At 35.1% G+C, this 26,303-nt stretch overlaps 1 protein-coding gene across 8 annotated transcripts in view; it reads right to left on the bottom strand.

Annotated features, from left to right (window-relative positions):
* Cngl (Cyclic nucleotide-gated ion channel-like) overlaps positions 1-26,303 on the bottom strand; it is a 358,428-nt gene that overhangs the window by 4,950 nt on the left and 327,175 nt on the right. For all 8 annotated transcript variants that reach the window (XM_043411139.1, XM_043411141.1, XM_043411140.1 and 5 more), the window contains 3 exons: positions 12,691-13,021; positions 1,505-1,728; positions 209-1,343 (listed from right to left, as the gene is read on the bottom strand). In XM_043411139.1, coding sequence (XP_043267074.1) covers positions 209-1,343; positions 1,505-1,728; positions 12,691-13,021 — 1,690 coding nt within the window. The remainder of the gene's footprint in view (positions 1-208; positions 1,344-1,504; positions 1,729-12,690; positions 13,022-26,303) is intronic.

Genomic DNA, 26,303 nt, shown 5'->3' with positions numbered 1-26,303 from the left:
AAGCTGTTATATTTTTCGCGCGTGGACAACCTTGAGAAGAAAATTACTTTTTTTAAGCTTTCGGTAATCTTTTACTTTTCGGTTTGTCAAGATGGTATACTTCTAAAACTTGAACGGATTGTTTGCCCGGTGGCCGAATCTGATCGTAGAGGGAAAACTATGAAAATGGTTCTTGAAAAAACTGTTATATACGAAAAACTATAATTACCTTATTAAATTTGTCGAGTCTCCTCGTGTACTCAATAGCGCAGGCTTCCGAGTGACTTCTAGTAAGATTTCCATCGAACTCAGCTTCGGCATTTTCGCCGCAATCGAGGCTCGAACTCCGAACTGCTCTTTCAAGTTCAGCAAGTTTTTGTCTTTCGTTAAGAATTTTAAGTTTCTTGACGAAAGGAAGTCCGCAGTATTCGGGGGATAAATCGTCGACCGAGGCGTACATTTTGGTTCGTTGTCGAATGTGGACGAGGCTCTGTTTGTGTTGTGGTATACGGGTTGGCGGACTTCTTTGAGGTGATACGGCATCTTTGACGGTAAGCGAAGCGTCTTTGAGCATCGCCCAGGGTTTTTTAGCGATACTTGAGTTTTCATTGTTGACGGAGAACGAGGGCGACTTGGTCACGGCCTCGACAATCGTAATGGTTGGCTGATTTTTTTGATGGCCATTGGAGGGTTCTTCGATGATTACTTTTTTCGGCAAAAGTGGCTCTTTTACGGTCGCTTCTTTGCCAACAATGTTTTCAGTCTCGGTTTTCGCTTTTAGCAAAAGTATCCTTTGCAAAAGTGGTAAATTTTGATTCATCGGGTTCAAGGGTTCGAGGCTACACTGAGACGGTTCCGACGCTTGAACCGGCGTCTCCATAAGCTTTTTGTTCTCTTCCCGGTCTTGTTTTTCTTTTAGTAAACGTAGTCTCGAAAGCAACGGGAGCCCGGCTCCGAGGGGTGATATTGGTGCTTCGATGTTCGATACCGATGCTTCTTGATGACTATCATCGACTTTCGTCTGCCTTTTCAGCGGTGGCACTTTTGGCGTTAAAGGCTGCAGCTCGAGGCTCTCCTCCGGCCTCGTATTTCTTCGACTCTTTCGCCACACATTTTTCAAACCTTTGACATCATTTTTTAGCTTATCCACGATTCTCTTGCCCGTACTGTTATCCGAATCGTGACCCGACGATGCTTCCATTCTGTAAGCTCGTGCTACTCTTTGCGCCTCCATCAATCGTTTTCTACCAAGATTCTGCAGAATCTCTTGGGCTTCCGGATAATCCTTCATAGCAGCTAATACGTCCTCCCTCGAGAGACTGAACAACTCGGAGTAACCAACCGAACGGACGTCTGCTGTTCGTCTATCAAATTACAATCGCTTTTAATATTATTGCGGTCACGTGCTGCTCAAATTGGCAAGAAACAACCATTGCACTACTCTGATATTTCTGTTAACGTGTGTTAAGACTTTTTTTGGCAAATCCAAAAACATTATCATAAAATTTTCTTGAACCGAACTTACTTATTCAGACCATCGAGATTGAGAATTCCAATTTCACCGAAAAAGTCACCAGCTTTCATGGTCGTGAGAACTCTGCCAGTTTCGCTTATTACTTCTAAAATGCCATCAGCTATTATGAACATTTCTCGAGCGACTTCGCCTTTGCGACATATCGAATCACCGGGCGTGAATATGTACGCTTTCATTTTCAGAACGAGATCATGAAGAAATTCTGGTTGACATTCCTGAAACATTCAAAATCCAACACAGTTATGAAGTGATTACAGAAACGTTCGAGGCTTATGTCATCTTATTGCAGCATTTTTTCGTTCATCCTGACTTTTGAAAAACTAAAGATTTATTCGGTTTACAAAATTCTTTGAAATTTAGTTTTTTTAAAAAATTTTTTATTTACTTCTCGAAATCTGTATTGAAAATAAGGTAAAAATTAATACTCGATTATGAAACCGTACATGTTGCGATTTTCGAGATCTGAGTACCCCTATAGGGGGTCATCAAGTGGTGTGGTTATACGAGATTCATCGAGGTAAGGGCGCATCGAGCATTTACAAGGTCACCTCCATTTTTGCAAATGGATCCACGATTTTTTTTTCTTCATAATTTCATCGAGGAACTGTGAATAAGCTCACACACCAAATTTCGTTACGATCGATCAAGATTTAATATGGGAAATTGATCAATTTGAAATTTTAATGTTTTCAGTTTTATTCGATTTAAAAATTGGTGCAACCACTCACTCTTTTTCAAAGATACTCGATATGACGGCTACCACTTTCAATTTTTTTTTCGCAAATAATCACTTTAGTTTCTTATTTTAACGTATTTGATGAATACATATAATAAAGTTGACAGACCATGTCCTAAAAAATGTTAATTCTTTCAATTGAAAAAATATACATCAAATTTATTTTAACTCCCTGTAACTCGGCAAGGGGTTGTACAGTATCAGCTCATAAAACTTTTTTGTAGCAAATTCGTTTATCTACAAAGTTGTCATTTGAATTTTTTCTGTATATTTAATAACTTAGGCGTTATAGAACTGTTTAAATAGATATTTTCATACAATTTTCACTTTCAGTAATGATACCGGGAATAATATTGAATTACACACATGGTTCAATGAACTTTATTGTAGCGAATATCAAGTTTTCTTTACGAAAACCCATTTGGAAAAGATTGCTATATTAAAATTAGCAGAGCGGTACCAATAACAATGAGGACGACATTTTTTCAATGTTAATCAATAAGGACACCTTCAATTTCAATTTGCGAGCGCTAAATATTTTTTGATAACATTACTCTACCGCGAGGTTTCGTTTTTGAACATCAACCAAACACTTTCAAGCACCATGAGTTAAAAAAAAGTTGCTCTAAAAAGACGCACCCCAACATATACATGCATCCATTACTTTTCAACCGTAGTCTGCGCGCCTGGATCAGCGATTTGGCTGCTGATTTTTTCTCAAAAACTAAGTTATAAAAAAATCCGATTCCCGAAATTTGAGTCAATTTATGAAATTTTTATGGCTTTAGAATTTTTTGAAAATCTAAAAAAGTCAATTTTTTAGCCATTTTCATGAATTTTTCATGCGAACTTTGTGAGGCCTAAAGACTCGTACGAAGCGGCATTTTTCTTCTTCAAATCTCCCCACTTTTGAGAAAAAAATAGTTCTTCACTCCAAACGAAAATCCGATTGAATTAGCACCCTTTTCTCAAACTACTATTTTCACAAAATTTCCCGTATTTTTGAAACGCGGCTACAGCGATAATTTTTCGAGTAAACGCGGTTTTGAGACGGCTCGAATTTTTCATCTAAATACATTCTATCACTGTATATACGAATATTTATGAGCAGATCCATTAATTTTCGATGAAAGTGTGCGCGCTTACGGCGGTGATTTTGATACTGGTTATTTTTCCTTGAAAGTATATCAGAAAAGGAGAGATCCTGAAAATTTGAGCCCGATTCGATCAAACCCGGCCGCTGGAGAATGTTTTGATATTTTAAGGTCAGTTTTTAATTATTACTTTAGCTCAGACGCGCGCTAAGCGCGCGTTCTAACAGGTTTTTCTAGACAAATATAATATCATGTTTGTCAAATTGTTAACAAATAAATATTTAACCGAACTTACACCAGGTGATTTTGATAAGAATGCTCGTGTAATTTCAATCAATAAATTCTGCTCTTAATGTATTTTCATTTTTCTTTAATGAAATTTCTGACAAAGCAATTTAAATAAATCAATTCATTGATTGCATCCAACTGCCTGTACATCAAATAAGCTCTGGATAAAATATAAGATTAGGATTGTATGAGGGAACCATTAGAGATAATTTTATAATGCATACATACTATGAATATGAAAATTAGAATTAATATGTAGTTGTTTTGATATTTAAAAACCATTTTTATTCCGTTTAGCTGTACTTTTCAGGCACTTTAAAAGACGAAAAATAATTTCATTATGATAACTAAATGTTAGTTTTTTCTTACGTGCTTGTCATTTCCGAATAAGCGTATGGAATTTTACAAATTAATAAGGATCACGCATTTTCTAACATGTCCTATATTTATTCAGAATTTTCGAATCACCAATTATTAAAATTCTAATAAAATTCAGTAAAAAATTGGGAACTCAGATACTATGTTTGAAGTACTCTTTAAGCAACATTAGCCAATCTATTTATAAAATAACCTTTCTTATCTATATGTAAGTGTATGAAAATCAAATAAAATGAATGTCTGCAAATCATGCTGACTTCAATGCTAATGAACCGTCATTTGGAACGTTTAGTGTAGTATTGATATATAAAAGGTCGCGACCTTAGTTTTAAATGATTTTTTGTATTTGCATTTTCAATAAAAAATTTTAAAATATACAAAAAAATGAAATCATTTTCTGATCTTGTTTATAAAAAAAATGAGATCATTTGCTACAAGCCAAGTACAGTGAATGAATTACGGTTCTTGTAGGAATTCATTCGTGTACACTTTCAACCCTAATCACTCACACTTGTTCAGGAAAATTTTCTAAGATGCGTCACAGAGCAACACTGTGTTACACAATGCGTTCCAACAACAGGGAAATAGCTCAGGCACCATACGACACTATGTTGCACAATGTTTTCCTTTTTTCTTTTTGAAGTTTTTATATTCACTGATTTCACTTCTTTTTGAGAGGCGTGACAACTATACAGGAATCATATTTCATTCGCTGTATTTGGCAACGTTAGAAAATGATCACTTTTTTTTATATTTTGAAATTTTTTATGAAAATGCAAATATAGAAAATCATTTAAAACTAAAGTCGCGGTGACGATAACTATTTAGGAAAAAAAATACATTCAAATACATTCCTCATCTTCAACGAAAATTTTTCATATGATTTGTTTCAAGTTGAGTACTTTCATGTATGTGACATAAGCAATTAACACTCTGTACAGCCAATTTTTCTATGTAGAGGGACAAAAACTGTGTAGTTATTTTCATGCAAGTTGAAACCTTTTACAAGGCAATAATGGCAACAATTTTGATTATTCATTCAGCAAATTAAATGTTCCAATGAAAGAGTAGAAATTTCGCATGCGAAGAGATATTATTTAAATTTTCTATTACTTTTTTTGAAAAGCTCCGTTTGTTTACTTGGAAAATTGATTTTTGAAACTATTTTCTTTTTCTTCTCTTTCAATGGATTCCATGTTCACATGGATACTATCAATGGTTTTCAATGTTCAAGGAGACGTTTTCATGGTATTGAGTTTCTAAAAAGACAGCTTTATGGGTATTGGTGCCCAATGATATTTTTTCATGGTCTTTTGTAACCTCAGCACCTCCTTTGTCAATGTAGACTATTAAGGGCATGGATCAGTCGACTAACCTCACCTCGAATTTTCGAAATGAAAATTCTCCGCTGTCGTTTGACTAATCAAAAAAAGGCTCTGTCAGCGGACGCGGAAAGATGGCAAAAATACGCTGAAAGGGGCTTTTTTTATTGATCGAACCGTGTCGAACATATTCAATTTCGAAAATTGCAGCTATCTCTCTCGCACTCACGGTGGCGAGATAGCGATTGCTCCATCACCTTAAGTCGTCGATGTAGATATCGATAACTATGAGAAAATACATCGCAAACCATTGCACCGTCTACCTAAATATCGTGAAATATAAAATTGTTGACATATACATTGAAAAATATGAAGCCATCGACCTAGATATCGAAAACCATACAGTCGTCAACTTAGACATGGAAAACCATAGCGAAATTCACTTCAATATTAGAAACTACGGAGTTATCGACCGAGATAACGAAAACTATGGAGCCGTCGATCTAGATCACGAAAACATTGGAAAAACATACCTAGACATGGAAAACTTCGAAGCCGTCGACCTAGACCTCGGAAGGCATGGAAAAACATACTTAGACGACGAAAGCAATAGAGAAATATACCTAGCCATCGAAAACTATGGAAAAATACGCCTGGAACTCAGAAACCATGGAGGAATATACGTAGACATCAAAAGCAATGTAGAAACATACTTATACATCGAAAACTATGGAATTGTTGACCTAGCATCGAAAACCATGGAGGAATATACCTAGACATTAAAAACTATGGAGAAATATACTTGGACATCGGACACCATAGAGTAATATACCTAGGCATTGAAAACTGAGTAGACTCATACCTAGGCATCGAAAACTATACAGCCATCGACCCAGACCATGAAAACCATGGAGTAACATACTTAAACATCGAAAACTGTGGAGCCGTTAACTGCGACCACGATAACCATGAAGAAGCATACCTAGACCACGAAAACCATGGAGGAATATACCTAGACATCAAAAACTATGGAAAAATACATATGGACATCAAAAACTATGGAGGAGTATACCTAGGCATCGAAAACTATGTAGACACATACTTGGACATCGAAAACTATGGAGCCGCCGACCTAGACCACGGAAATAATGGAAAAACATACGTAGACATCGAAAATTGCGCAGCTGTCGACCGCAAGACCTCGAAAGACATGAAAAAACATACCTAAATGACGAAAGTCATGGTGAACAATACCTAGCCATCAGAAACTATGAAGCTGTCGACGTAAACATCGGAAACGATGGAGCCGTCGATCTAGACCACGAACACCATGCAGAAACATACCCAGACATCAAAAACTGTGGAGCCGTCGACCTGGACCACGAAAACCATGAAGAAACATACTTAGACCACGAAAACGATAGAGAAATACACATGGACATTAGGGTGGTCCAAAAAAAACATTTTTTATTTTTTTCAATGGACATGGTTTGTAAGAAATTAAATTCTCTACAAAACAGCTCTGATGTGATTTTTTCATAAACCCAATGGGTAAACTGTTATCAGACTTTGAATGCGAGCAACTAAGTTAAATCTAATCAGATATATTTAAAGAATGCATTTTCTATTCCACTGGACCTTATTATATAATGTACATATTGCTTTTGTCCTGCAGATAATTACCCAGTGGGTAAAAAGAGGGGCGGTGTAACTCGATAATTGTAAGGTTTAAAATAAAATTTCAAGAGAAAAGAAAGTTTCAATTTATGATTTTAAATACACTAACATTTTTGGAATTTTTTTTTTTTTTAAACCAACATGAAAATTTGAAGAAATAGTATATTGTGTGCCAAGGAGCTAAAATAGAACTTTTCAACTCTAAGCGCGATGTTGTCAGTACGAGGCGAAGATAGTTGCGTTATATTATATTTGTTTTCAATGTCAGTGAGTTAAAAATTATGAATTAAAACTTTTTTCTATCGTGAAATTTTATCCCAAATCCCATAATTCTAGAGTTACATCGCTTCTCTCAGACGAGACCTTACGAAAAATATTGAAACAAAAAATTTCAAAGACAAATTAGAAAATAATTAAAAGTGTATTATGAACCGAAAAATATTGAAACAAAAAATTTCAAAGACAAATTAGAAAATAATTACAAGTGTATTATGAACCGAAAAACTTTTTGGTCCTCATGGCATTTCCTATAAACCCTCATATTTTTTGAGATAAGTCACAATTTCTGAAACTCTGATTTTAGCTAAAATCATACAATATTTTCTAAAAAATAAAGATGAATCTTTTGCTAACCCCTTGAAAGCTGGCGAGAAGAAAAAAAGGAGAAAAAAATTCCCACAAGATACATATTGCCAATTTAACGAAGGCCAAAATCTTTTCGAAAAGTGGCTCTGTTCGGAAGCACTTGTCCGAAAAAAAACTCGTAAAAAATATAACGAAATGGCAAAAAAAGAAGCTCAGTTTGTCCACTTCAAAATGACGTTTATTAAATTTTTTATTCCGTTGATTTTTGATTGAGTTATCAAACTTTTACTACGGGTAGAAATTTTGACATGTGAACGCAATTTTTTTTAGCAGGATCGTATATTGGAGGATATAGTTAGGAAACATTTACTTACGAATTTTTTTATTTATTAAGTCATGAAATCGAGAACGATTTATAACAGTTAGATTGTATTCAACTTACAATTAGTTGCTCGTATTCAAAGTCTAATAACGGTTTACCCATTAGGTTTATGAGAAAATCGCATCAAAGCTTTTTTGCAGAGAATTTAATTTACTACAGAAACATGTCCATTGAAATTGTGGAGAAAAATTTTTCAATAGTTTTATTTGAAGAAAACGGGAAAAAATTTTTTTTACGTGTTATTTATATGGAAAAATGGAAATCCGTTGAGCGTCTCGTAGAATCAAAATATGGGGCTATCATTGCAGGAGAATTTTTGTTATGTCTTCTAGAAACTTTTGCGATGAGAGGGAAAAAAATTTTGTTTTCTCAAAAGTGGGAAGATTTGAAGAAGAAAAATTCATGAAAATGGCTAAAGAGTTGACTTTTTTAGATTTTCAAAAAATTCTAAAGCTATCAAAATTTCATGAATTGACTCCAAATTTGGGGAATCGTCTTTTTTTATAACTTAGTTTTTGGGAAAAAATCAGCAGCCAAATCGCTGACCCAAGCGCGCAGACTGCGGACAAAAAGTATAATGGATCGATCTGCCCATATCCATGCATATTTTACAGGCCTCGAAAAAGTACGGTGACGTAATTCTTGTTCGTATATTATATATATATATTTAGTTTTTTACGACACGACGCTTCCGAGCCTACTTTCAGTCATTATCGAAGACAGTTGCTGGCAGTTCGCGTATCGTTATAGACAAATTGTTATAGATAATTTTTTTTTACGTCAGTCAAAATGAAAATAAGAGTTTGTCGGGTGATACTAATAAAAGCTCTGATCATTTTCAAGACGTCGAAAATAAACGTCTCTCGCGTGAAACGTCAATGCAGGGACTCCTCTGAATCGATTAGGACGGCAAGCATTGAATATTTCGCTTTGAATTTATTATTAAAACATCACTGAGAGGATAATACACGAGATACGAGATTAAGATGGAGCTCATGGTTGCGAATGATCTGGTTCAACTAACGGAAGTGAGCGTTGCAATCAAGAGCGCGCAGTCGTGTACAGTACGTTGTGCTAATTAACGGGCTGTTACTTAATGTGCCAGGTCGAGCACGGAAACCCTCGACATTTTCTTTGTTCTTCATTGCCTCTTCACTCTTTCTAGTAACCCTTTCTCTTCTCATCATTCCCTTCTTTCGGTTATCGCTTAAATTTTATGGTTTTTAACTTTTTCTCAAATCAGCTCGCCATTGAAAAAATAGCTCGTATAGGGTATCTCGTGTGGTTGGTTCACGCTCTCACATTCGTTACGATTTCAAGGTTATAACTTAAAGGACAAAAAAATACGAAACAGAATGAAAAATATACAGCCATGAAATGAGATGTGGAAATACTCGAAATTTGAACGACTGATTGTGAGTTACTTGAAGAAGCTTGAAGAAGCAGGAGGGACAAAAAAAAATGATTCAGTTACTCCAGTAACGATTCCGCAGGATGTAGATTCATGATACGATTATTTCTAGCATCCGGAATGTACATGTCAATCACGTAATTTCTGTCGCATACGTCTGAACGGCAAACTCGTTTCGGATCCGCACAATTCTCGGAAGAGGCTTTGTTCTTGATCCTCTTATCATTTCAGTGAAAATAAAATGCTAAAATGAAAGTAAAGAAAAAAAGAAGAGAAGAAAACTCAAGTATAGAAAGGGAGAAAAAGAAAAGCAAAGACTCTCGAGGATGCGTCTGTGGTTGCCATTCCTGCAAGTGCCGTATATCATCCAATATTGTGAGAGAAAAACGCAAGGAAATAACACTGAGGAGAGACCCACAATGAAGATATATACATACATGACATATCGGGAAAAGAAGAAAGATAAAGGCGGCGCATGACGCAGGTGAACTGAGTGTTCGAGAGTTCTGTAAATGTATGAGGTTTTCCACGTCAAAGCTGTATTTTCATATGAGCTTTCTCTTTTTGAATTTTGTTCAAAAAAATATTCTTACTATGCTCGAGAGCTATACCACGGAGGTTTTGAATTCATGCCGGTTGCGTTGATTAGTACATTATTATTTTTCGTGTTTGCTTTTGGTCAGTTAAACACCTTCGTTATTAAATGACGTTGAAAAGTCTGAAGAATATTTCGGTCTTAAACATAAAAATAAAGATGGAGTTCAACACACTGAAAAATTTTTTTTTTTTTTAATCTATATTTCTCACAAATTGGAGAAAATTTGATAAAAAATTATTTGAAAATGAAAAACTATCCATATTTTACGGTATCGATTGAAATGGAAAGTTTTTGGCTGTTGAAGATAAAGTTCATGGACGATGAGATGATACGCGAATTAGAGCATTGTCAATATGGCATGAAATGTTCCGTATAATAGGATGACTGCAAACTTCTCGAAAGGTCTGGGTATCGATTCTGCACTTCCGATCGACCGAGACTGTTGGATTGAATTGGAGTAAGAGAGCGAGGATGGAGTAAGAGGGAGAATATTGGCAAGAAGAGAGAGGATAAGGAAAAAAGAGTGATGTGCGAGATACAGACACCCGTTCGCCTGCAAGGCTGAATCTCAATATTTCTTTTTCTTTCTAATTTTATTTCTCTTTTCCCCGTTACACATCTGAATCTGTCTATCGAAAGGATCGAAAGTTTTATCCTCGTTCTAGCGCTCATATAACTTCTCGAACGGTACGTTAATTCAAAGCAAATCAAAGTACGAAGAAATAATAAATTACTGGAGCATCAATCATTTTGATGAATCAACACAAAATCGAATATAACAGCAAAAGATCCATGATAAAAACAGTTCGTTCGATGTTGATTATAAAATTTAATTAATGGTTGTAACGTGAGGGCTTTTTCCCGTTTCCTATATATTTTATCGTTTGCTCTGCTTTGGCTTTTATGGATCAATCTTTTTTTCATAACTGCGTACAACAAATTGTGCAAAGAAAGATGAAATGAAAAATAAAACGGAGAAGCAGGAGGAGGCGGAGGAGGAGGAGGAGGAGGAGGAGGAGGAGGAGGAGGAGCTACTAAATCCGGGTGAAATAGGAAATTCTTCGGATATTATTTTTCACATTGATTGAAGCCTCGAGAAAGTCAGGAAACGCGCGATTCTTTGATTCGCCTCTTTTTTTATCTTGTTCTTATATACCACCCTTATTCCACAAAACTGCTCTCGATCGTCTTGTTATTGAACATCTTTTTATTTTAATTTTATTAATTTCCTCTCGGTATCGAGAAGATATAAGGAAATAAAGTTCAACACCGAACGAAAATCGATCATAATTTTGAATGAATTTCGTTTTTACTAGTGAGTGCGAATTGAAATTCTAAAGAGCGAGAAAAAAAATCAGTTTCATTAAACGCGATCATAAAAATGATTAGGGAATATAATAATATCGTTGAGTTAGATGTTAATAATCGTCGTCGATGTTTTTCTTTCTGCTACAATGTATATCCCGAACGCTCAAGCATGACTCTTAGTTTTCGCGTGTAACAGAGTTATCCTGCATTCTTCACGTTTTTATCACCACGGAGCTGCTTTCGAACATTCGTAAGAGATAATCTCTCTCGGTTTTATGGGTGAAAAATGTGCTGTTAATTTGGAAGCAATAATAATGAGTGTGAAAAATAGGCGTGCGAATTGTTTATGAGGTGTTTAAAAATTCATCTATAACGACATGATATGCTAGACAAATTACTTGTTCGAGATTTTACTTTTGCAATCTGATCGAACACACACACACACACACACACACACACACATCAGCCGTTTCTTTTTTCAACATAGAGTCTGTGGGTTTTTGAATGTGTAGTGTTGGAGCCGTCTAGTTATGCTGTGTTTTTACGCCGGAAATGAGTTGTTTAGTGTGCTATCCGTGCCTGTTGCGAAAATAACAAGACGAAATTTAGAAGCATGCAGTGTTGTTGAAAAAAACACGGCGTCGCGTATAGTTTGTGTGACGTCAAATCGAACACGGTTTACGCAACACGGTTAAAAAAAAGATCTTCAATGCAGGGGATTGGGTAATGTTCAGTGAATTTTTGCATATTTTCAGTCATATAAAATACCTTTGTCGTTTATTTTTTTTGTCTGGGCTCAATGGAGACATAAAAAGACACGTTCCTGAACAACCGGAACACTCGCGGCACTACCTTCAATGATGCTTATAGAAAATGTTACTTATTCATATGTTCACGTTCCATGGATATTCAATATCGAAGCCTCGAGAGTTTTCACCGTCACTGCGTGGGCGTGTTTTTTCTTTTTTTTTTTCAAAACCCATTTAATTTTCCCACGATTTCATCCGATAGAATATGTAGCTTTACAGGGAATTTTTCCTGATTCCAAGGAAAAATCCAACTTTTTCTTCAAGAGAAGACTTCGTTATTATTTTACCTATATATGCAATGATAGTTGTTCAATCGAAAGGAGATTTGATAGGCGTGAAAAGCGCTACGTTTTACGCTACCGTTTTGCCCGTCGGATAATCCTTTTTCACTTTTATTATGTTAGCGATGATTAAGCGTGTTAAACCGAAATAGAAATGATTCACTTGCTTGAAGTAGCACTCCGTAAGTTCAGCTCTGAATTGAAAAAATGTCCAATTTACGTGAATATTCTCGGAAGACGGAGGTCTTCTCTTGGTTATTTGTTCCATAGGTTAGATCATCGATAAGCCTGTGGCGGAATTGACTCACCTGAAAAATCGTGACTTTCTTGAGCACCGAAAGATTAACATGAAGCGCAAGCTCAGTTTTGAGCTTATCCGGTAAAAGTCCAAGAGCCGTATTGATATCACCACCCCCTTGTATTCTTCCTCGGGACCAACTATAATCGTACCATCTCAAAACTCGCCTCTTCATACCACCTGAGACTTTGTGATGTCTCATATAAGTTTTAGCTCCATCGAGCAATCTCTCGAATTCCAAACGATTGGCATTTCTGTTGGTGATTACGTTGCCAACTTGGCCGACTATTGTAGCGAATATGAAGACTCCGATGAGATAGCTCACTATCGTAAACACGTATCTGCGAAATTATGGTGGAAAAAAAGACAGAAAGGATCAGTCGTGATGGTTTCGTTGGCCGAGTATAGACGAGCGGCCCCCGCCGGAGCCTTCCTCCTCTCATTTTGTTATCACTGCTTTTTTATTGCATCTATATTTATTTCTCAAACGCGAGTTTATTATGACTTATTACGTATGTCGAATATTATCGCCGTTTCATCATTACTTTTTCGTTTAAACTATTAGTTACTAAATTTATCCGAGTATTCCTCGTCTGCGCCTCCAACCTTTAATCGCGTGCCCGTATAAAAAAGAAAATAACGTTCTTACTTTTAAATTCGTCCGTTTATTAAACGATTCATATTTTAATGATGAATTACCAGATATGCCAACGTACAAACGATTTCATCGATATTCATGGTTTAGGGATCTGTATACTGAACCGTACCTCCACGGTAATTCAGTATACTGTCGTTAAGAAAAGTCGACATTTTTTCAACGATATATACCAATTACAAAAACAAGATCGTGTTATGGCAACTCGAATCTTTTTTCAATTCACAATATTTGCTATCGATCTTATTTGGGAAACCTCAAAATGATACACTTTTTTCACCTGACCGTTGGAAGTATTTGCTACGATTAAAATGATTAAGGAAATAAAAAGGAACTAAGAATCAAGAAAGAATTTCCGTAATAAAGCTATAACTAAGTGAAAATTATAGATAATCGAATCTTTTTAAAAAAGGTCCTTATGAACGATAAGCTCAGTGAAACCGTATAAGTGGTATTAAAAGGCTGTCAAAATCAAATTTTCCGTTTTACGAACAAAGGCCATAGAACGATAAGCATAGCCAATCGGCCTCAGGAAGGTATCTGGATTATTCTTCGAGGGAATGTTGTTACTAATGTGATATTATGATCCTGCAAGTTTCAAACTTCTATCAATTTGGGTGTTTAAATAAATCGAGAAAATCAAAAAAATTGAAAAAAAATTTTTCTCAACGACAGCTGAATTGATTTTAATAAAAATTTGACAAGCGAAAAAGGCATATACAAGCTATTTATATACTTAGGAGAAAAAATAGCCGAAAATCTTCATAATAACCATTAGAAAATGGCTGTTTTTTTTCCAAAATTGTTCTTTTTCTTTATGATAGCTTTCTGAAAAAATTTTGAAATTATCTTTTTAAATTGTCTTTACCGATATGTTCCTGAAATTTGCAAATTGATCGGAAAGGTACGCCATATTGAAAAACAATGAAAACCGATTTTGAATATTAAATCAATGTATTTCAATAGAATTTTGAAAAACTGTTTTTGCAAAGTACATTCATCCCTTCTTTTGTAAGGACGACAAAAATTGCCATATGTAGCCACACATTTTTTAATCTCGTGATTTACAGCTACAAAAAAAGAAATAAATTAAATTTGTTTGAGAGTGACAAAATTTTATTAGATTTATGATTCCTTGGAGTACTAATACTTTCTGTTATGAGAACAAAAGAAAAAATGTTTGCTTCGTGATTTTTCAGAAAAAAAAGAAAAATATCGGAAATGGCTTGAACACTATCTAAATTTTTTTGTTAACTCTAGAATTTTGGGAAAATTACTTTTTTTCATAATCCTTATGTACAGTCTCCTCTCATAAGACTTTTTTTGTAGCAAATTTGCTTATCTACAAAGTTGTCATTTGAATTTTTTCTGTATATTTGAAAAAAGTAAAAAAAGAAGGCCAAGTATTAAAAAACCGCCCCTTTAGTTTCGAATGATCTTTACTATATTTTCATTAAATGAAAAATTTCCTTTCCCATTATTTATTGCTAAAATGACATAGTAGAATGATCAAGGTAGGAAAAAAAATATGAGATCATTTTAGCATAGCCAAGAATTTTAAATAAATTTCGATTTCTGCAGAGAATCATGTTACACCTCCAACTGTACCGGCTAAAGAGTTTTGTGACTTCAAGCGTTCCCAGAATGATTTTGCGATTAAGATATTGTTATTCTAATTTAATGCACAAATTCACTGTCAAAATTAGACACAAACTTGGCGTGGATGGTTTTCAAATGGAAGCTCGGGAAGACACGATTAATCAAATATACTATTCAAAATTAATGGTTTGATGAATAAAATAGAGTCCTGAGATAGTATATAGATGAAAGAGATTAATGAAGAAAATAAAATAATTAGCAATTATGAATGATTTAATGAATATTTACACAATACATATACAGGCGAATGGATTAAATTATTGAATCAACAAACGAATAGGATGTTGAGAAAGTATGATTTTAGGAATAAAAGAAATGGACAATTTGGTGAATGAATCAACGAATGGGATACAGAAAACTTGTGATAAACCAGTATATGGATAGGTAGACAAGTAAAAAATTCATACGTGGCTGGATGAAGGATAACGAAATAAGAAACAAATGAATTAGTGGGCATTGAAATTCGCTCTAGATGCAGACGGATGGAGCATTAGCATTCCTTCGCCGAGCTTCCATTTGAAAACCATCCACGCCAAGTTTGTGTCTAATTTTGACAGTGAATTTGTGCATTAAATTGGAATAACAATATCTTAATCGCAAAATCATTCTGGGAACGCTTGAAGTCACAAAACTCTTTAGCCGGTACAGTTGGAGGTGTAACATGATTCTCTGCAGAAATCGAAATTTATTTAAAATTCTTGGCTATGCTAAAATGATCTCATTTTTTTTCCTACCTTGATCATTCTACTATGTCATTTTAGCAATAAATAATGAGAAAAGAAATTTTTCATTTAATGAAAATATAGTAAAGATCATTCGAAACTAAAGGGGCGGTTTTTTAATACTTGGCCTTCTTTTTTTACTTTTTTGAAGTATTTTTATAGTGATTTCGCTTTTTTTTTTAGAAGAGTGACAATTACTAAACATTTTGGAAAATTATACATTTTTTCTTATCTCCAAAAATTTTTTACAAATGATTTGTTTAAAGTTGAGTAAGTACCTTCAGGTGGCGAAAGCAATCAACGCTATTAAATAGTTATTTTTTCTACGTTGACGGACAAAAATTGTTTTGTCAATTTCAAATGATGTAAATCTTGTCTATATTAGAATGGTCTTATATTTTTTTCTCTATTATGAAACAAATAATGAGGAAGAAAATTTCAAATTAACAATGATAATATGTGAAGATCATTCAAAACTAAGGTTGCGGTCTTTCAGTATTTGTCGCTCTTTTTTTTTTTACTTTTTTTCAAGTGTTTTCACTACCGGGGAAAAATTTCCGAATAAAAGACCAAAAATGTTCCGCGCTCTTTTTTCTTCTACTAGGCCACTGGTTTCGATTACGGATGCAAGAAGGCGTATTTTGAAGGGATGACATTCACCTTTACTTTGGTTCATTCGAAAAGTCACTACGACCCTTTTTACGGATGCTACGTCATTTCGAAAGACGTTGATTTTTGGTTTGTTGGATTCCCCTTTCAATTGGACTGCGTTTTCACATGAAATTTTCTCTCCTCAATTCCACGAGCGAATCTTCAAAAGTTGAGGTTTTAATTTCAATTTTTTTTATTAGAAACGATTTTTTTTGCTCAATCATCGCGTTTTTAGCAAAAGAAAAATTTTGAAAATTCCCGCGTATCGCGAGAAATATTAGATTTCACACGATATTTCAAGCGTAAGAAGAGTCGCGTCAGCGATTGTTTATTCACTGAATTTTTTTTTACATTTTCCGTCATGCAATTTCCAGTATAACTTCAAGTACCTCGATTGTCGTAACTCTGAAATAATGTGGTTTTTTTATGAAATTTGAAGGAAGAGAAAAGTTTTACCTTTTATTCAATTTCAGCTCATGAGAATGATATCAGATTTTAAAAATATTTTACTTCAAACAGTTATGGATTGATCTAGGTTTTTCGAGAGTCATGAAGTCGTATTAGAATATTCAACGTAGAAAAAGTATCATTTTTGTTTTTGAATTTTTTATTGATCGATTTCTTTATAATAAGACATAGCACGAAACACTGAAATGCATTCTTGAGAAACTCATAGAAAAGATACCGTGAATTGTGTAAAAAGTACTCATAAAATGTTTGTTTCATATCGAAGAAACTACCTTTGGTATATAGCACTTTTTTTCACAATTCACGAAATTCACAAGTTTCTAAAAAACGAGCATCGGCGTCTCATATCACGTATAGCCTGTTGACTGGTATATACAAAAAATAGTCGGGCCAGTTCTGGTAATAATGTATCATATGCGTTGTGACGATTTTTTATTTTATGGTTACTTAAAAGAAAGAGTAAATGGAGGAACAGTCACAAATGCTCTCCTGTCCGTTTCGATCGATGCTCCAGCCACGCAACGATCCCGCAAAGATTTCCGTAGGGCCTTGTTGAGAAAGATAGAGAAGATTTAATCGATTCGTAATCTTATCATTTCATGTAATTTGGGAGCGTCTAATTCGAATTAGAGGGAACACCAACCGTCGTTGTCGAGATATTCGAATTGAGGTTCACATATTGGATCGTTTTTCCCGAGTAGAATGAGAGGGGAACATTCGAAACGTCGGTGTACTTCGAGCAGGGCTCGTACACAACACATGGACACTCTCACATACATCACACGCACACCAACTCGCACAAAAACCGTCGTCGTATGTTCTCGAAGTCTCGAGAATATTCGAAACTTGGAATTTTGGAAAATCAGCGACGTCGTACATCGAAAAACTCAGGGGAGTCCCGTCAAGAGGGGCGTCTGATCCTTAGAAAATATAAAAATCATCAGCAGTATCGTGATTCGTAATATGAAAAATCTCTTCTCCTCCCGTCATAAAAATATCCATCGTCGTAATAATCGGGCCAGGGGTTAATTCACATCATAAAGAAACAACTAATTGTTCCCACGAAAATTCGGGGCCCCGTCTAACGCCCCACGAGCATAATTCATGTCACGCACCTGTCATAGGGCGAACATAGATCGAGAAAAGGGGAGAGAGAAGAGCGGTAACGTACTGCGTGACGGTGATCGATTTCGGGAGATTTTCGTGGAGTATCGAGCGAACTGGACGTGCGATCTCGGGAATTAGTCTCACACGCCGTAAGTCCAACCTTTCGTTGTTCGTTTCGGGCGATGGACTCTTTAAGTAATTATTCCCGTGGATTATTATGGCATAATTCATTTCATGTTATTGTGAAATTTCGCTCGGTCTAATTAGTTTGAATATCGAGAAAATGTGTCACGGCGGCGGCTCTGTCCCGTAGAAAGTCGGCTTTTGATTTCCTTGTTGCCCGCGTTCCGTAAAGTTCGGGGTAGAAAAATAAAGTCGAATAAATTTTCAGTTGCGTGGCCGACGCGAAAATCTCAAATTTTGTTTAGTAATCGTTTGTTTCTTGTAAAGCTGAGAGGAAAGGTCGGGAATATTCGTGAGAGAGTTTGAGTGAGAAAGAGTGTGTGGATCGGGATTGCGAACGCGTGTGACGGGTAATAGCTCGGCTGAGTAACCGAATATCGGGGGCTCAGTAATTTTATTCATCACGTAATTATTTGTCATCGTATTCCATCTTTAACGAATTTCTGACCACGAGTAGAACCGTGACAGAAAATACGAGCTCGTGATAGATTGTAGTGAGTGTAGGCTCCCGATCGATTGTGTGTGAAGATTGTAGTGTGAGTTCGCGACTTTTTCTCCCGTCTTTATTTTACAGTCCTCCCGGTAAATTCTCATCGAGATTTGATTATTGTAATTTTGAAAAGTGATTGTTAAATAATAATTAAGATATCATCCATTTAACAATTTTTGGTTTTGCCAGTTATTTTCCCGTTCACCCCGCCCATTCCGCTGCAAGCCAAGCCGGCAAATCATCATTTCCCTCCGATCATACTATGTCACTTCGGTGGCTGGCGCCCACGAGAATAAGAACTGTTCTCGAAAACATAAAATAGTATGAGCGGAAGAATTTGATTTTGTGGCACTTGAAAAATCGGTCACAGCGTACATATTGAAATCTCGTTTTTAATTTTCAACCGATTGGGACGAAAAATGGTTTACAAGGGTTTTTTGTGTCGCTGAATCGAGTTCCGGGCTTAATTTTTACCTTGAAAGAGGTGAAAATCGAGCGTTAAGGCTGACATTGTTAGATTTTTCAATGGAAATTTATTATGCGATATTACCCGAAAATTCCAAGTTCCACACTAGACTCTTTTGTCGAAATAAAACTAAATTCACTATCCCCGAAGAGATGAAAAATAAGAGTTGGGGTGAAATTTTCAGATTTTTCAATGGGAAGATTTTATGCTATATTGCATAAAAAGTGTTCGTTTTTGAGGATACCAGATTCCTTAATCGAAATCACCACTTGCGAAAGGATGAAAAAAAAGAGTTGGGGGTGGAATTTTCAGATTTTTCAATGTGAAAGTTTTTTACATTACATGAAAATTGCAAGTTTTTTAGGACACTAAACTCTTTTATTGAAATGAAAAAAAAATCACTATTCCCTAACGGGTGAAAAATAAGGTTTGAGGGTGAAATTTCCAGATTTTTCAACGAGAAATTTTATGCTTTGCACATAAAAACTGTATGTTTTTTGTAGAGCATGACAGTCCTTTATCGAAATAAACCACAACTCCCGATCTGCTAAGAGGTGAAAAATGAGGGTTGGGGGTGCATTTCGATAGAAGAAGCTAGTGTTCTAAAAAACTCGGAATTTTCATGTAATTTAGCACAAAAACTCCCCATTAAGAAATCTAAAAATTTCATCCCCAAACTTTATTTTTCACCCTTTCGCAGGTAGCGAATTTTATTTTATTTCAATGAAAGAATCTGGTACCCTCAAAAACGAACATTTTTTATGTAATATAACATAAGAATTTCCCATTGAAAAATCTGAAAATTTTACCTCTAACCCTCATTTTTCACCCCCTCGGGGATCGTGAATTTTGTTCATTTTCATCCTAAAAAATTTGGATTTTCCATGTAATATAACATAAAAACATGCCGCTGGAAAATCGCAAATATTCACTTTCAACCCTCATTTTCATCCTTTTCGAAGGTAGCTACATGAAAATTAAGATTGGGAATGAAATCAGCAACCTCGAAAATCCCCAGAAACACATTTTCAGGTATTTCGGTCATTTATTGGCTCGTACCAGTTTTGGCACGAAAACCAGAAAAAAAAGCTTACTAGTCAACCAGTTAATAATAAAAAATCAAATGTAAAAATGAAATTTTTTCTACTCTGTATATTCTAATACGGCTCCATAGTTCTCGAAAATTCCAGATCAATTTATTAACGTACAATGTAGAAATTTTTGGTTGACAAAAATTTGCAAAAAAATCTGATAAAATTTGAATGTGTTGGAATTGAAGAAGTAAAATTTTTTCTCTCCAAATTTTCCAAAAAACCCCATTGTTTTACTTGCAGTTACCACAATCAATGTACTCGAGGTTCCGCTGAAAAATAAATTAAAAAAAAATATATCGAAAAATTGAGGAGACAAAATGTTTTATCTGAACTTTCGGCCCAGTTGAAAAAGAAATCAAACGAACCAAAGTATCAATGTTTTTTGAAACGATATAGTACCCGTAATGAAAGTCGTAGAGACTTTTCGAATTCATCAAAGTAAAGCTAAATGCCTTCCCTTCAAAATGCGCTTTGTTGCATCCAAATATCTAAACCAGCGGTGTAGTAGCATTAAAAAGAACGTGAGAACATTTTTGGATATACGTATAGATCTCTCGCCACGCTACGACGAGTGGGAGAGAGAGGGAACGAGTGTTCGCGCGCTGTCTCTCGCGCTCGATCGGGCGCGAGTAGAGGGGATATCGCGTTCAGTGGATCAGTGGACTAGGCGAAACGAAACGGGACAAAAGTTACGTTTCGTGCAAAGGACGTATGTCCAAAGGTAATCAAACGCTACTTAAGTCTTTCTGACTCCAAGCGACTAGAGCGTACCGAAACATTCGATTTTAATCGCTTAAATCATCATATCTCGGGATTGAGTGAACGGATTTACTCGCAATAAGGATCAATTAAAAGAGGAAAATAGAAAAAAAATCATCACTAATTTTCAGATTTTTAACTACAATGGTTTATCCGTGAGAACGGTTTGAAACACGTTATGTCGACATATCCGCGTATATAAGAGTGCGGCAGGGCTTGCGCTGACTTTTCTTTTACACTCTCGTTTTTTCTTTTAATACTTGGCGTCAAGCCGTTACCGCGTCTCTTGATAACTTAGGCATCATAACTGTTTAAGGAGAAAATTTCATATAAAATTTTATTTTAGTAATGGTACCGAGAATAACATTGAATTGACGGACATAGTTCCATCGACTTTCAAGTTTCTCACGTAAATCCATCCAAAAAATATTGTTATATGAAAATTAGCAAAGTGGTACCAATAATAACGAGGACAACAAGTTTTTCAATATGCTAATCAAATAGAAAACTTTCAATTTCGATTCGAGACAGCTAACATATGTTTGGCAACGGTACCCTTCCGTGAGGCTTCATTTTTGATCATTTACTAAAGCCTTTCGGGCACGATGGGTAGAAAAAAAATTGCTCTAAAATGACGCACCCTAATAAACATCCACGCATTATATATTTACAAATATAAGGATAAGATGATTAGAACTCAGAAAATACGAAATCTTGATAGATTGAATGTCCGAAAAGACATTATCTCGAAAGTTCAAAACTCCGAAAGATTTTTCCCAGACGATCGAAATTCCGGTGGTGTTGCCATCTATATAACAGGCCTATACTTGCTATCTACGTTACCTGTGAGTTTTCCGAATTTTCAACGTTCTGAATGTATTTTTTCAGAATCTTAAGCGGTCTGAATTGCAGTTTTTGGAAAATAAGAGGATCAAAAATATGAATTTCGAAGTTCAAAGCTTTCGTGAACCTGATGAGTTTTTCATTATCCTTATTATATTAAAACTTTCTGATATGTCTCATTTTCTTTAATAAAAATTTCAGAGTTTTTGTCTTTTTTATACTTTTTGTGAAGATTACTTTGTATGTGAAATAATATTTGTAACTTCTTTTTATCGTTACTTGTATGTACACTTCAACATTATTTACAATCAACGAGGTAGATTTTCGCTGAAGATCTTTACGAAATTTGTGATTTCTGATTATAGAAACTAGGAATTTTCAGCTTTCTGGTCCATCACAGTTCAGAATTTCAACCCTGCCCTGATATTTTCTCGATTAACAATGAATATGTGTTATTTCGAGTTACCATACAATAAATTCTTGGCCTCCAGATGATATGTTAAATATTTTAGTACTGCAATAAATTTGAGTGCTAAAGTTATGATTTTTTTATTCATTGCGTTGTTAGTCCTCTAGAATGATTCTCAGTATGTAGTATTTTGCTCCTGAGCTATCCTGTAGAAATTAATATTTCGAATTGCCGACAAATATATACTTGGCCTTGCTGAATGGATATAATTTATTCTGGTGCTGCACGTAACCCAAATGATAACTTTTCCACTTCATTTTCTCTCTTTCAATAGTTTCTCCGTCAGATTAAAATCAGAAGGATGGGGCATCGGTTTTTAAAATGTTTTCAAGCTTATTTTGGATGTCATAGGATTGTAATACTTTGAAGTGATGTACAGTAAAACTTTTATTTTTTACCACTTGGGGAGAGGATAGATAAAAAATCGAGGTTTAGCTCAGAGGTGTGACTTGAGACGTCATAAGGAGGTTCGAAAAATTCGGAGCATGTGCGCAGCGGAAACACTTCATGGATGAAAAAGCATGAACTAACCGAAAATTAAATCGAACACCTTTGCTATTGAACACTGAAAATCTATTGTCAAGTTATTCGAGAATTGAAATTTTTTGGTGCAGCGATAAGCTTTTTTCCCCTTTACGGAAACATTATTAGGGTCAGTAATTTCACCTATATTTTGCACTGCTGCGACGTTTTGGGGTTACAAGTACGTATGTATCCCGCGTATCGATTGCTCCATGTTGAACGACGATGGTAGGGATGAACGATATCTACAACTATTATTCCCCTAGCCAAATTATATTGGGCAAGCGCGAAGAATCTGGGGAATGGTGAAAAATCAAGATGGTAGAAAATTGAGGTTTCACTGTATTTGATTTTTTATTTGCGTTTCAAAATAATTCTTAGTAAGGAAAAGGATTTTTCATTTACAATTTTGTTATATGAAACAGACAATCATTAAGGTATAACTGGATGGATAGGCTCGACCAAAAATTATATCTGATTGGAATTTCCGTACTTCGTGATGCAGTAAAAATCTGAAAAAATTCAATAACATTTGGAAAGCTATGAACAACCATTATCAATAATAATATTGCCCAAAAGGTAATAACAATAATTTTGCGGTGACCTATTGTTTTTTTTTTTACGAATCAAATGTGTGTATTTTTTCGAATGCTCATGAATTTTTTCAGAATTTTCGTAGATTTTTGAAATTTCTTGAAAAAATTTTGAAAAAAATTTAAAAAAATTTGAATTTTGGATATGTTTTAGAAGACATATTTACCATCAGTTTTGAAAAGTCTCAAGGTTACTGGATCAAAAATGTACAAATAGAGCCACATAAAAAATTTAAAAAAGGGAATTTCAAAAATCCATGAAAATTCTGAAAAAAATTATGAGTATTCAGAAAAATGCACACATTCGATTCGTAAAAAAAAACAATAGGTCACCGCAAAATTATTGAATAATTAATTGTTTAAACAATTTTTTATTAACTTTTGGGCAATATTATTATTGATAATTGTTGTTCATAGCTTTCCAAATGTTATTGAATTTTTGAAGATTTTTATTGCATCACGAAGTACGAAAATTCCGATCAAGATATAATTTTTGGTCGAGCCTATCCATCCAGTTATACCTTAAGGTACTTGTTCGCATTTTTTTTCTCCAGAGGGGATTTTCATGGTTTTTAGACTTTTCCAAAAACAAAATTGAAGCTGAATAGTCTTAATTGCTTTCATGCCCTACAGGAAGTTACTCAACTTTAAACAAATCATTTGAAAAATTGTTTTTGAAGATAAGAAAAAAAATGTATAGTCTTCCAAATAGTTAGTAATCGTCACTCAACTCGGAAAAAACGAAATCGCTATAAGATACTTGAAAAAAGTGAAAAAAGAGCACCAAGTATCAAGAGACCGGGACCTTTATTTTAACTGATTATCTTATCTTTTCATGGTCAATTTAAAATTCTTTTCTCCATTATTTATTACTACGATTACATAATAGAAAGATCATGATAGGGAAAAAAATACGAAAACAATTGGAAATGCTATCGCTCCGGTAAAGACTCTTTGGTAGCAACTCGTCATAACATAAATGTACTTGTCAGTGTACTGTACTGCCGCGACTCTAGATGACATTCTAATAATAGCCAAACAGTAAACGAATTTCGGTTTCTGCAGGGAATTATGTCACACCTATGACCCTAATTTCTTGACATCCCATTAATTTTCCATTCAATAATCCAATTCATTCGTCTAGATATTTATTTTGTACCTACTCATTCAATTACACATATTTTCTGATTATTTTATTTCTTCATACGCTCGCTCCATTGATTTGGTGTATATCTAGGATCGCGGACTGATGGAATTACGTTACATTAACAAGGATGCGAACGTTTACTTTATTGATCAAACATTTAATGATGTAATGAATAAATCACAACAAACTTATGTCAAATCTCTCAACTCGCCGTTGTCTCTCCTCCGTTCTGACTATCCAGTCGATATCGAGTCTCGCTTGTTAATCGATAGTTCAGTTCTTGATATTCCTCCTGACATTCGGCCATTTCTGATTGGTCTTCAGTCCCCGAAGATACTGACTAATAGCGTTTTATATAATCTGCTGCAGCCGATGTAATTTTTGGGCCTTCGCCCTCACCAACTCGAATTACTTCGTAACGATCTTTGCCATTGATTTGCGAAATTTTATATGGACCAAGGAATTTGGCCTTTATTTTGAGTCCAGAACCAAATAGTGTTCTTTTTATAGCGACAAGATCTCCTTTTTTATATTCAGTTGCTTTTTTACATCTTCGATTATGTGTTCTTCTGTTTTCTTCTTGTACTTTAAGTATATTTCCTCTACTTTGACTTCTCAATTCGACTCGATCGTCGTTGAAGAGTTCGATCGATTCTTGACCAATGAGTTCCAAAATTCGTGTGTCGTCTTTTCATCAAATTTTCACCCCAAAAAGTACTTCGAACTGTCTATGCTTCGCTGATACGTGCTGTTTAGACAACTTTGGGCTTTACCAACGTAACGGTACTATTTATCGGGACAATCTAAAGCAAGCTTTGTTAATATTGGAATTATTATACGATTGAAGCGTTCAATTTGACTCCATTTCCCCGAGGAACTCCGGTGGTAATGATAATATGCTCGATGTTCTCGAATTTGGAGAATTTGGAGAATCCATCCACAACGACAAACAGGTGCTTGTACATCTTTGAGGTAGGTGTCATGGGGCCAAAATGATCGATATGATAAGTGGCTAAGGGCACATCTCCTTTCGGAACTGGTCTTAATTCACCTTCTTTTTTTCCTTTCTTCTTTTCTTCTTTTTCGTTCGATGAAATAATCTTCATACGGTTCTTTCTCAAGTACTTGTTTTATTTATACTTGCTCTTATTCTTTCTTTTTGATGTTGCTTTTGAATAATCATGGTTGATATTTTTTCATTAACTATTATTATCGGATAACGACTGAGTGCGTCTACATCCTTTAATCGTTGTGCTGGTAGATGTTCTACCTCGATGACCAATTTAAATTTTACACCTTATAGGTACACGCGGAGTTTCTTGATCGCATTGACGACTGCCAGTACCTGTAACTCACAGCAATGAAGTTTCTTCTCTGTATCTGAAGTCTTCCTACTCATAAAGTAGATGGAGTGAAAATCTTTATTCATTTCATTTCTCTCCAACAGAACTGCTCCATAGCCCATTTTACTAGCATCGGTGTGAAGTTCAGTCAACGCATCGGCTCGATAGATTCTGAGTATCGGTGTAGCTGTTAACTGCCTCTTTAACTCGTTAAACGCCATTTCTTGTTCAGTTCCAAAGTTAAACTGTTGATTACCCTTTAGCATGTCTGATAATGGACGAGCAATAACCGCGTAGTTCTGTATGAATTTACGGAAATATCCGGAGAGTCCGAGCCAACTTTGAATATCCTTGCGATACTTTGGTTTATGGAATTTCTCAATGGCCTTGATTTTCTCGTTGGATGGGCGTACCTTTCCGTCTTCGATTATGTATCCCAGGTATTCTACTCT

This window comes from Venturia canescens, chromosome 2 (genome assembly GCF_019457755.1).
Source record: "Venturia canescens isolate UGA chromosome 2, ASM1945775v1, whole genome shotgun sequence".
NCBI lineage: Eukaryota > Metazoa > Arthropoda > Insecta > Hymenoptera > Ichneumonidae > Venturia > Venturia canescens.
Note: the sequence above shows the minus strand (reverse complement) of the source record. Positions and strands in the feature narration are given on the sequence as shown.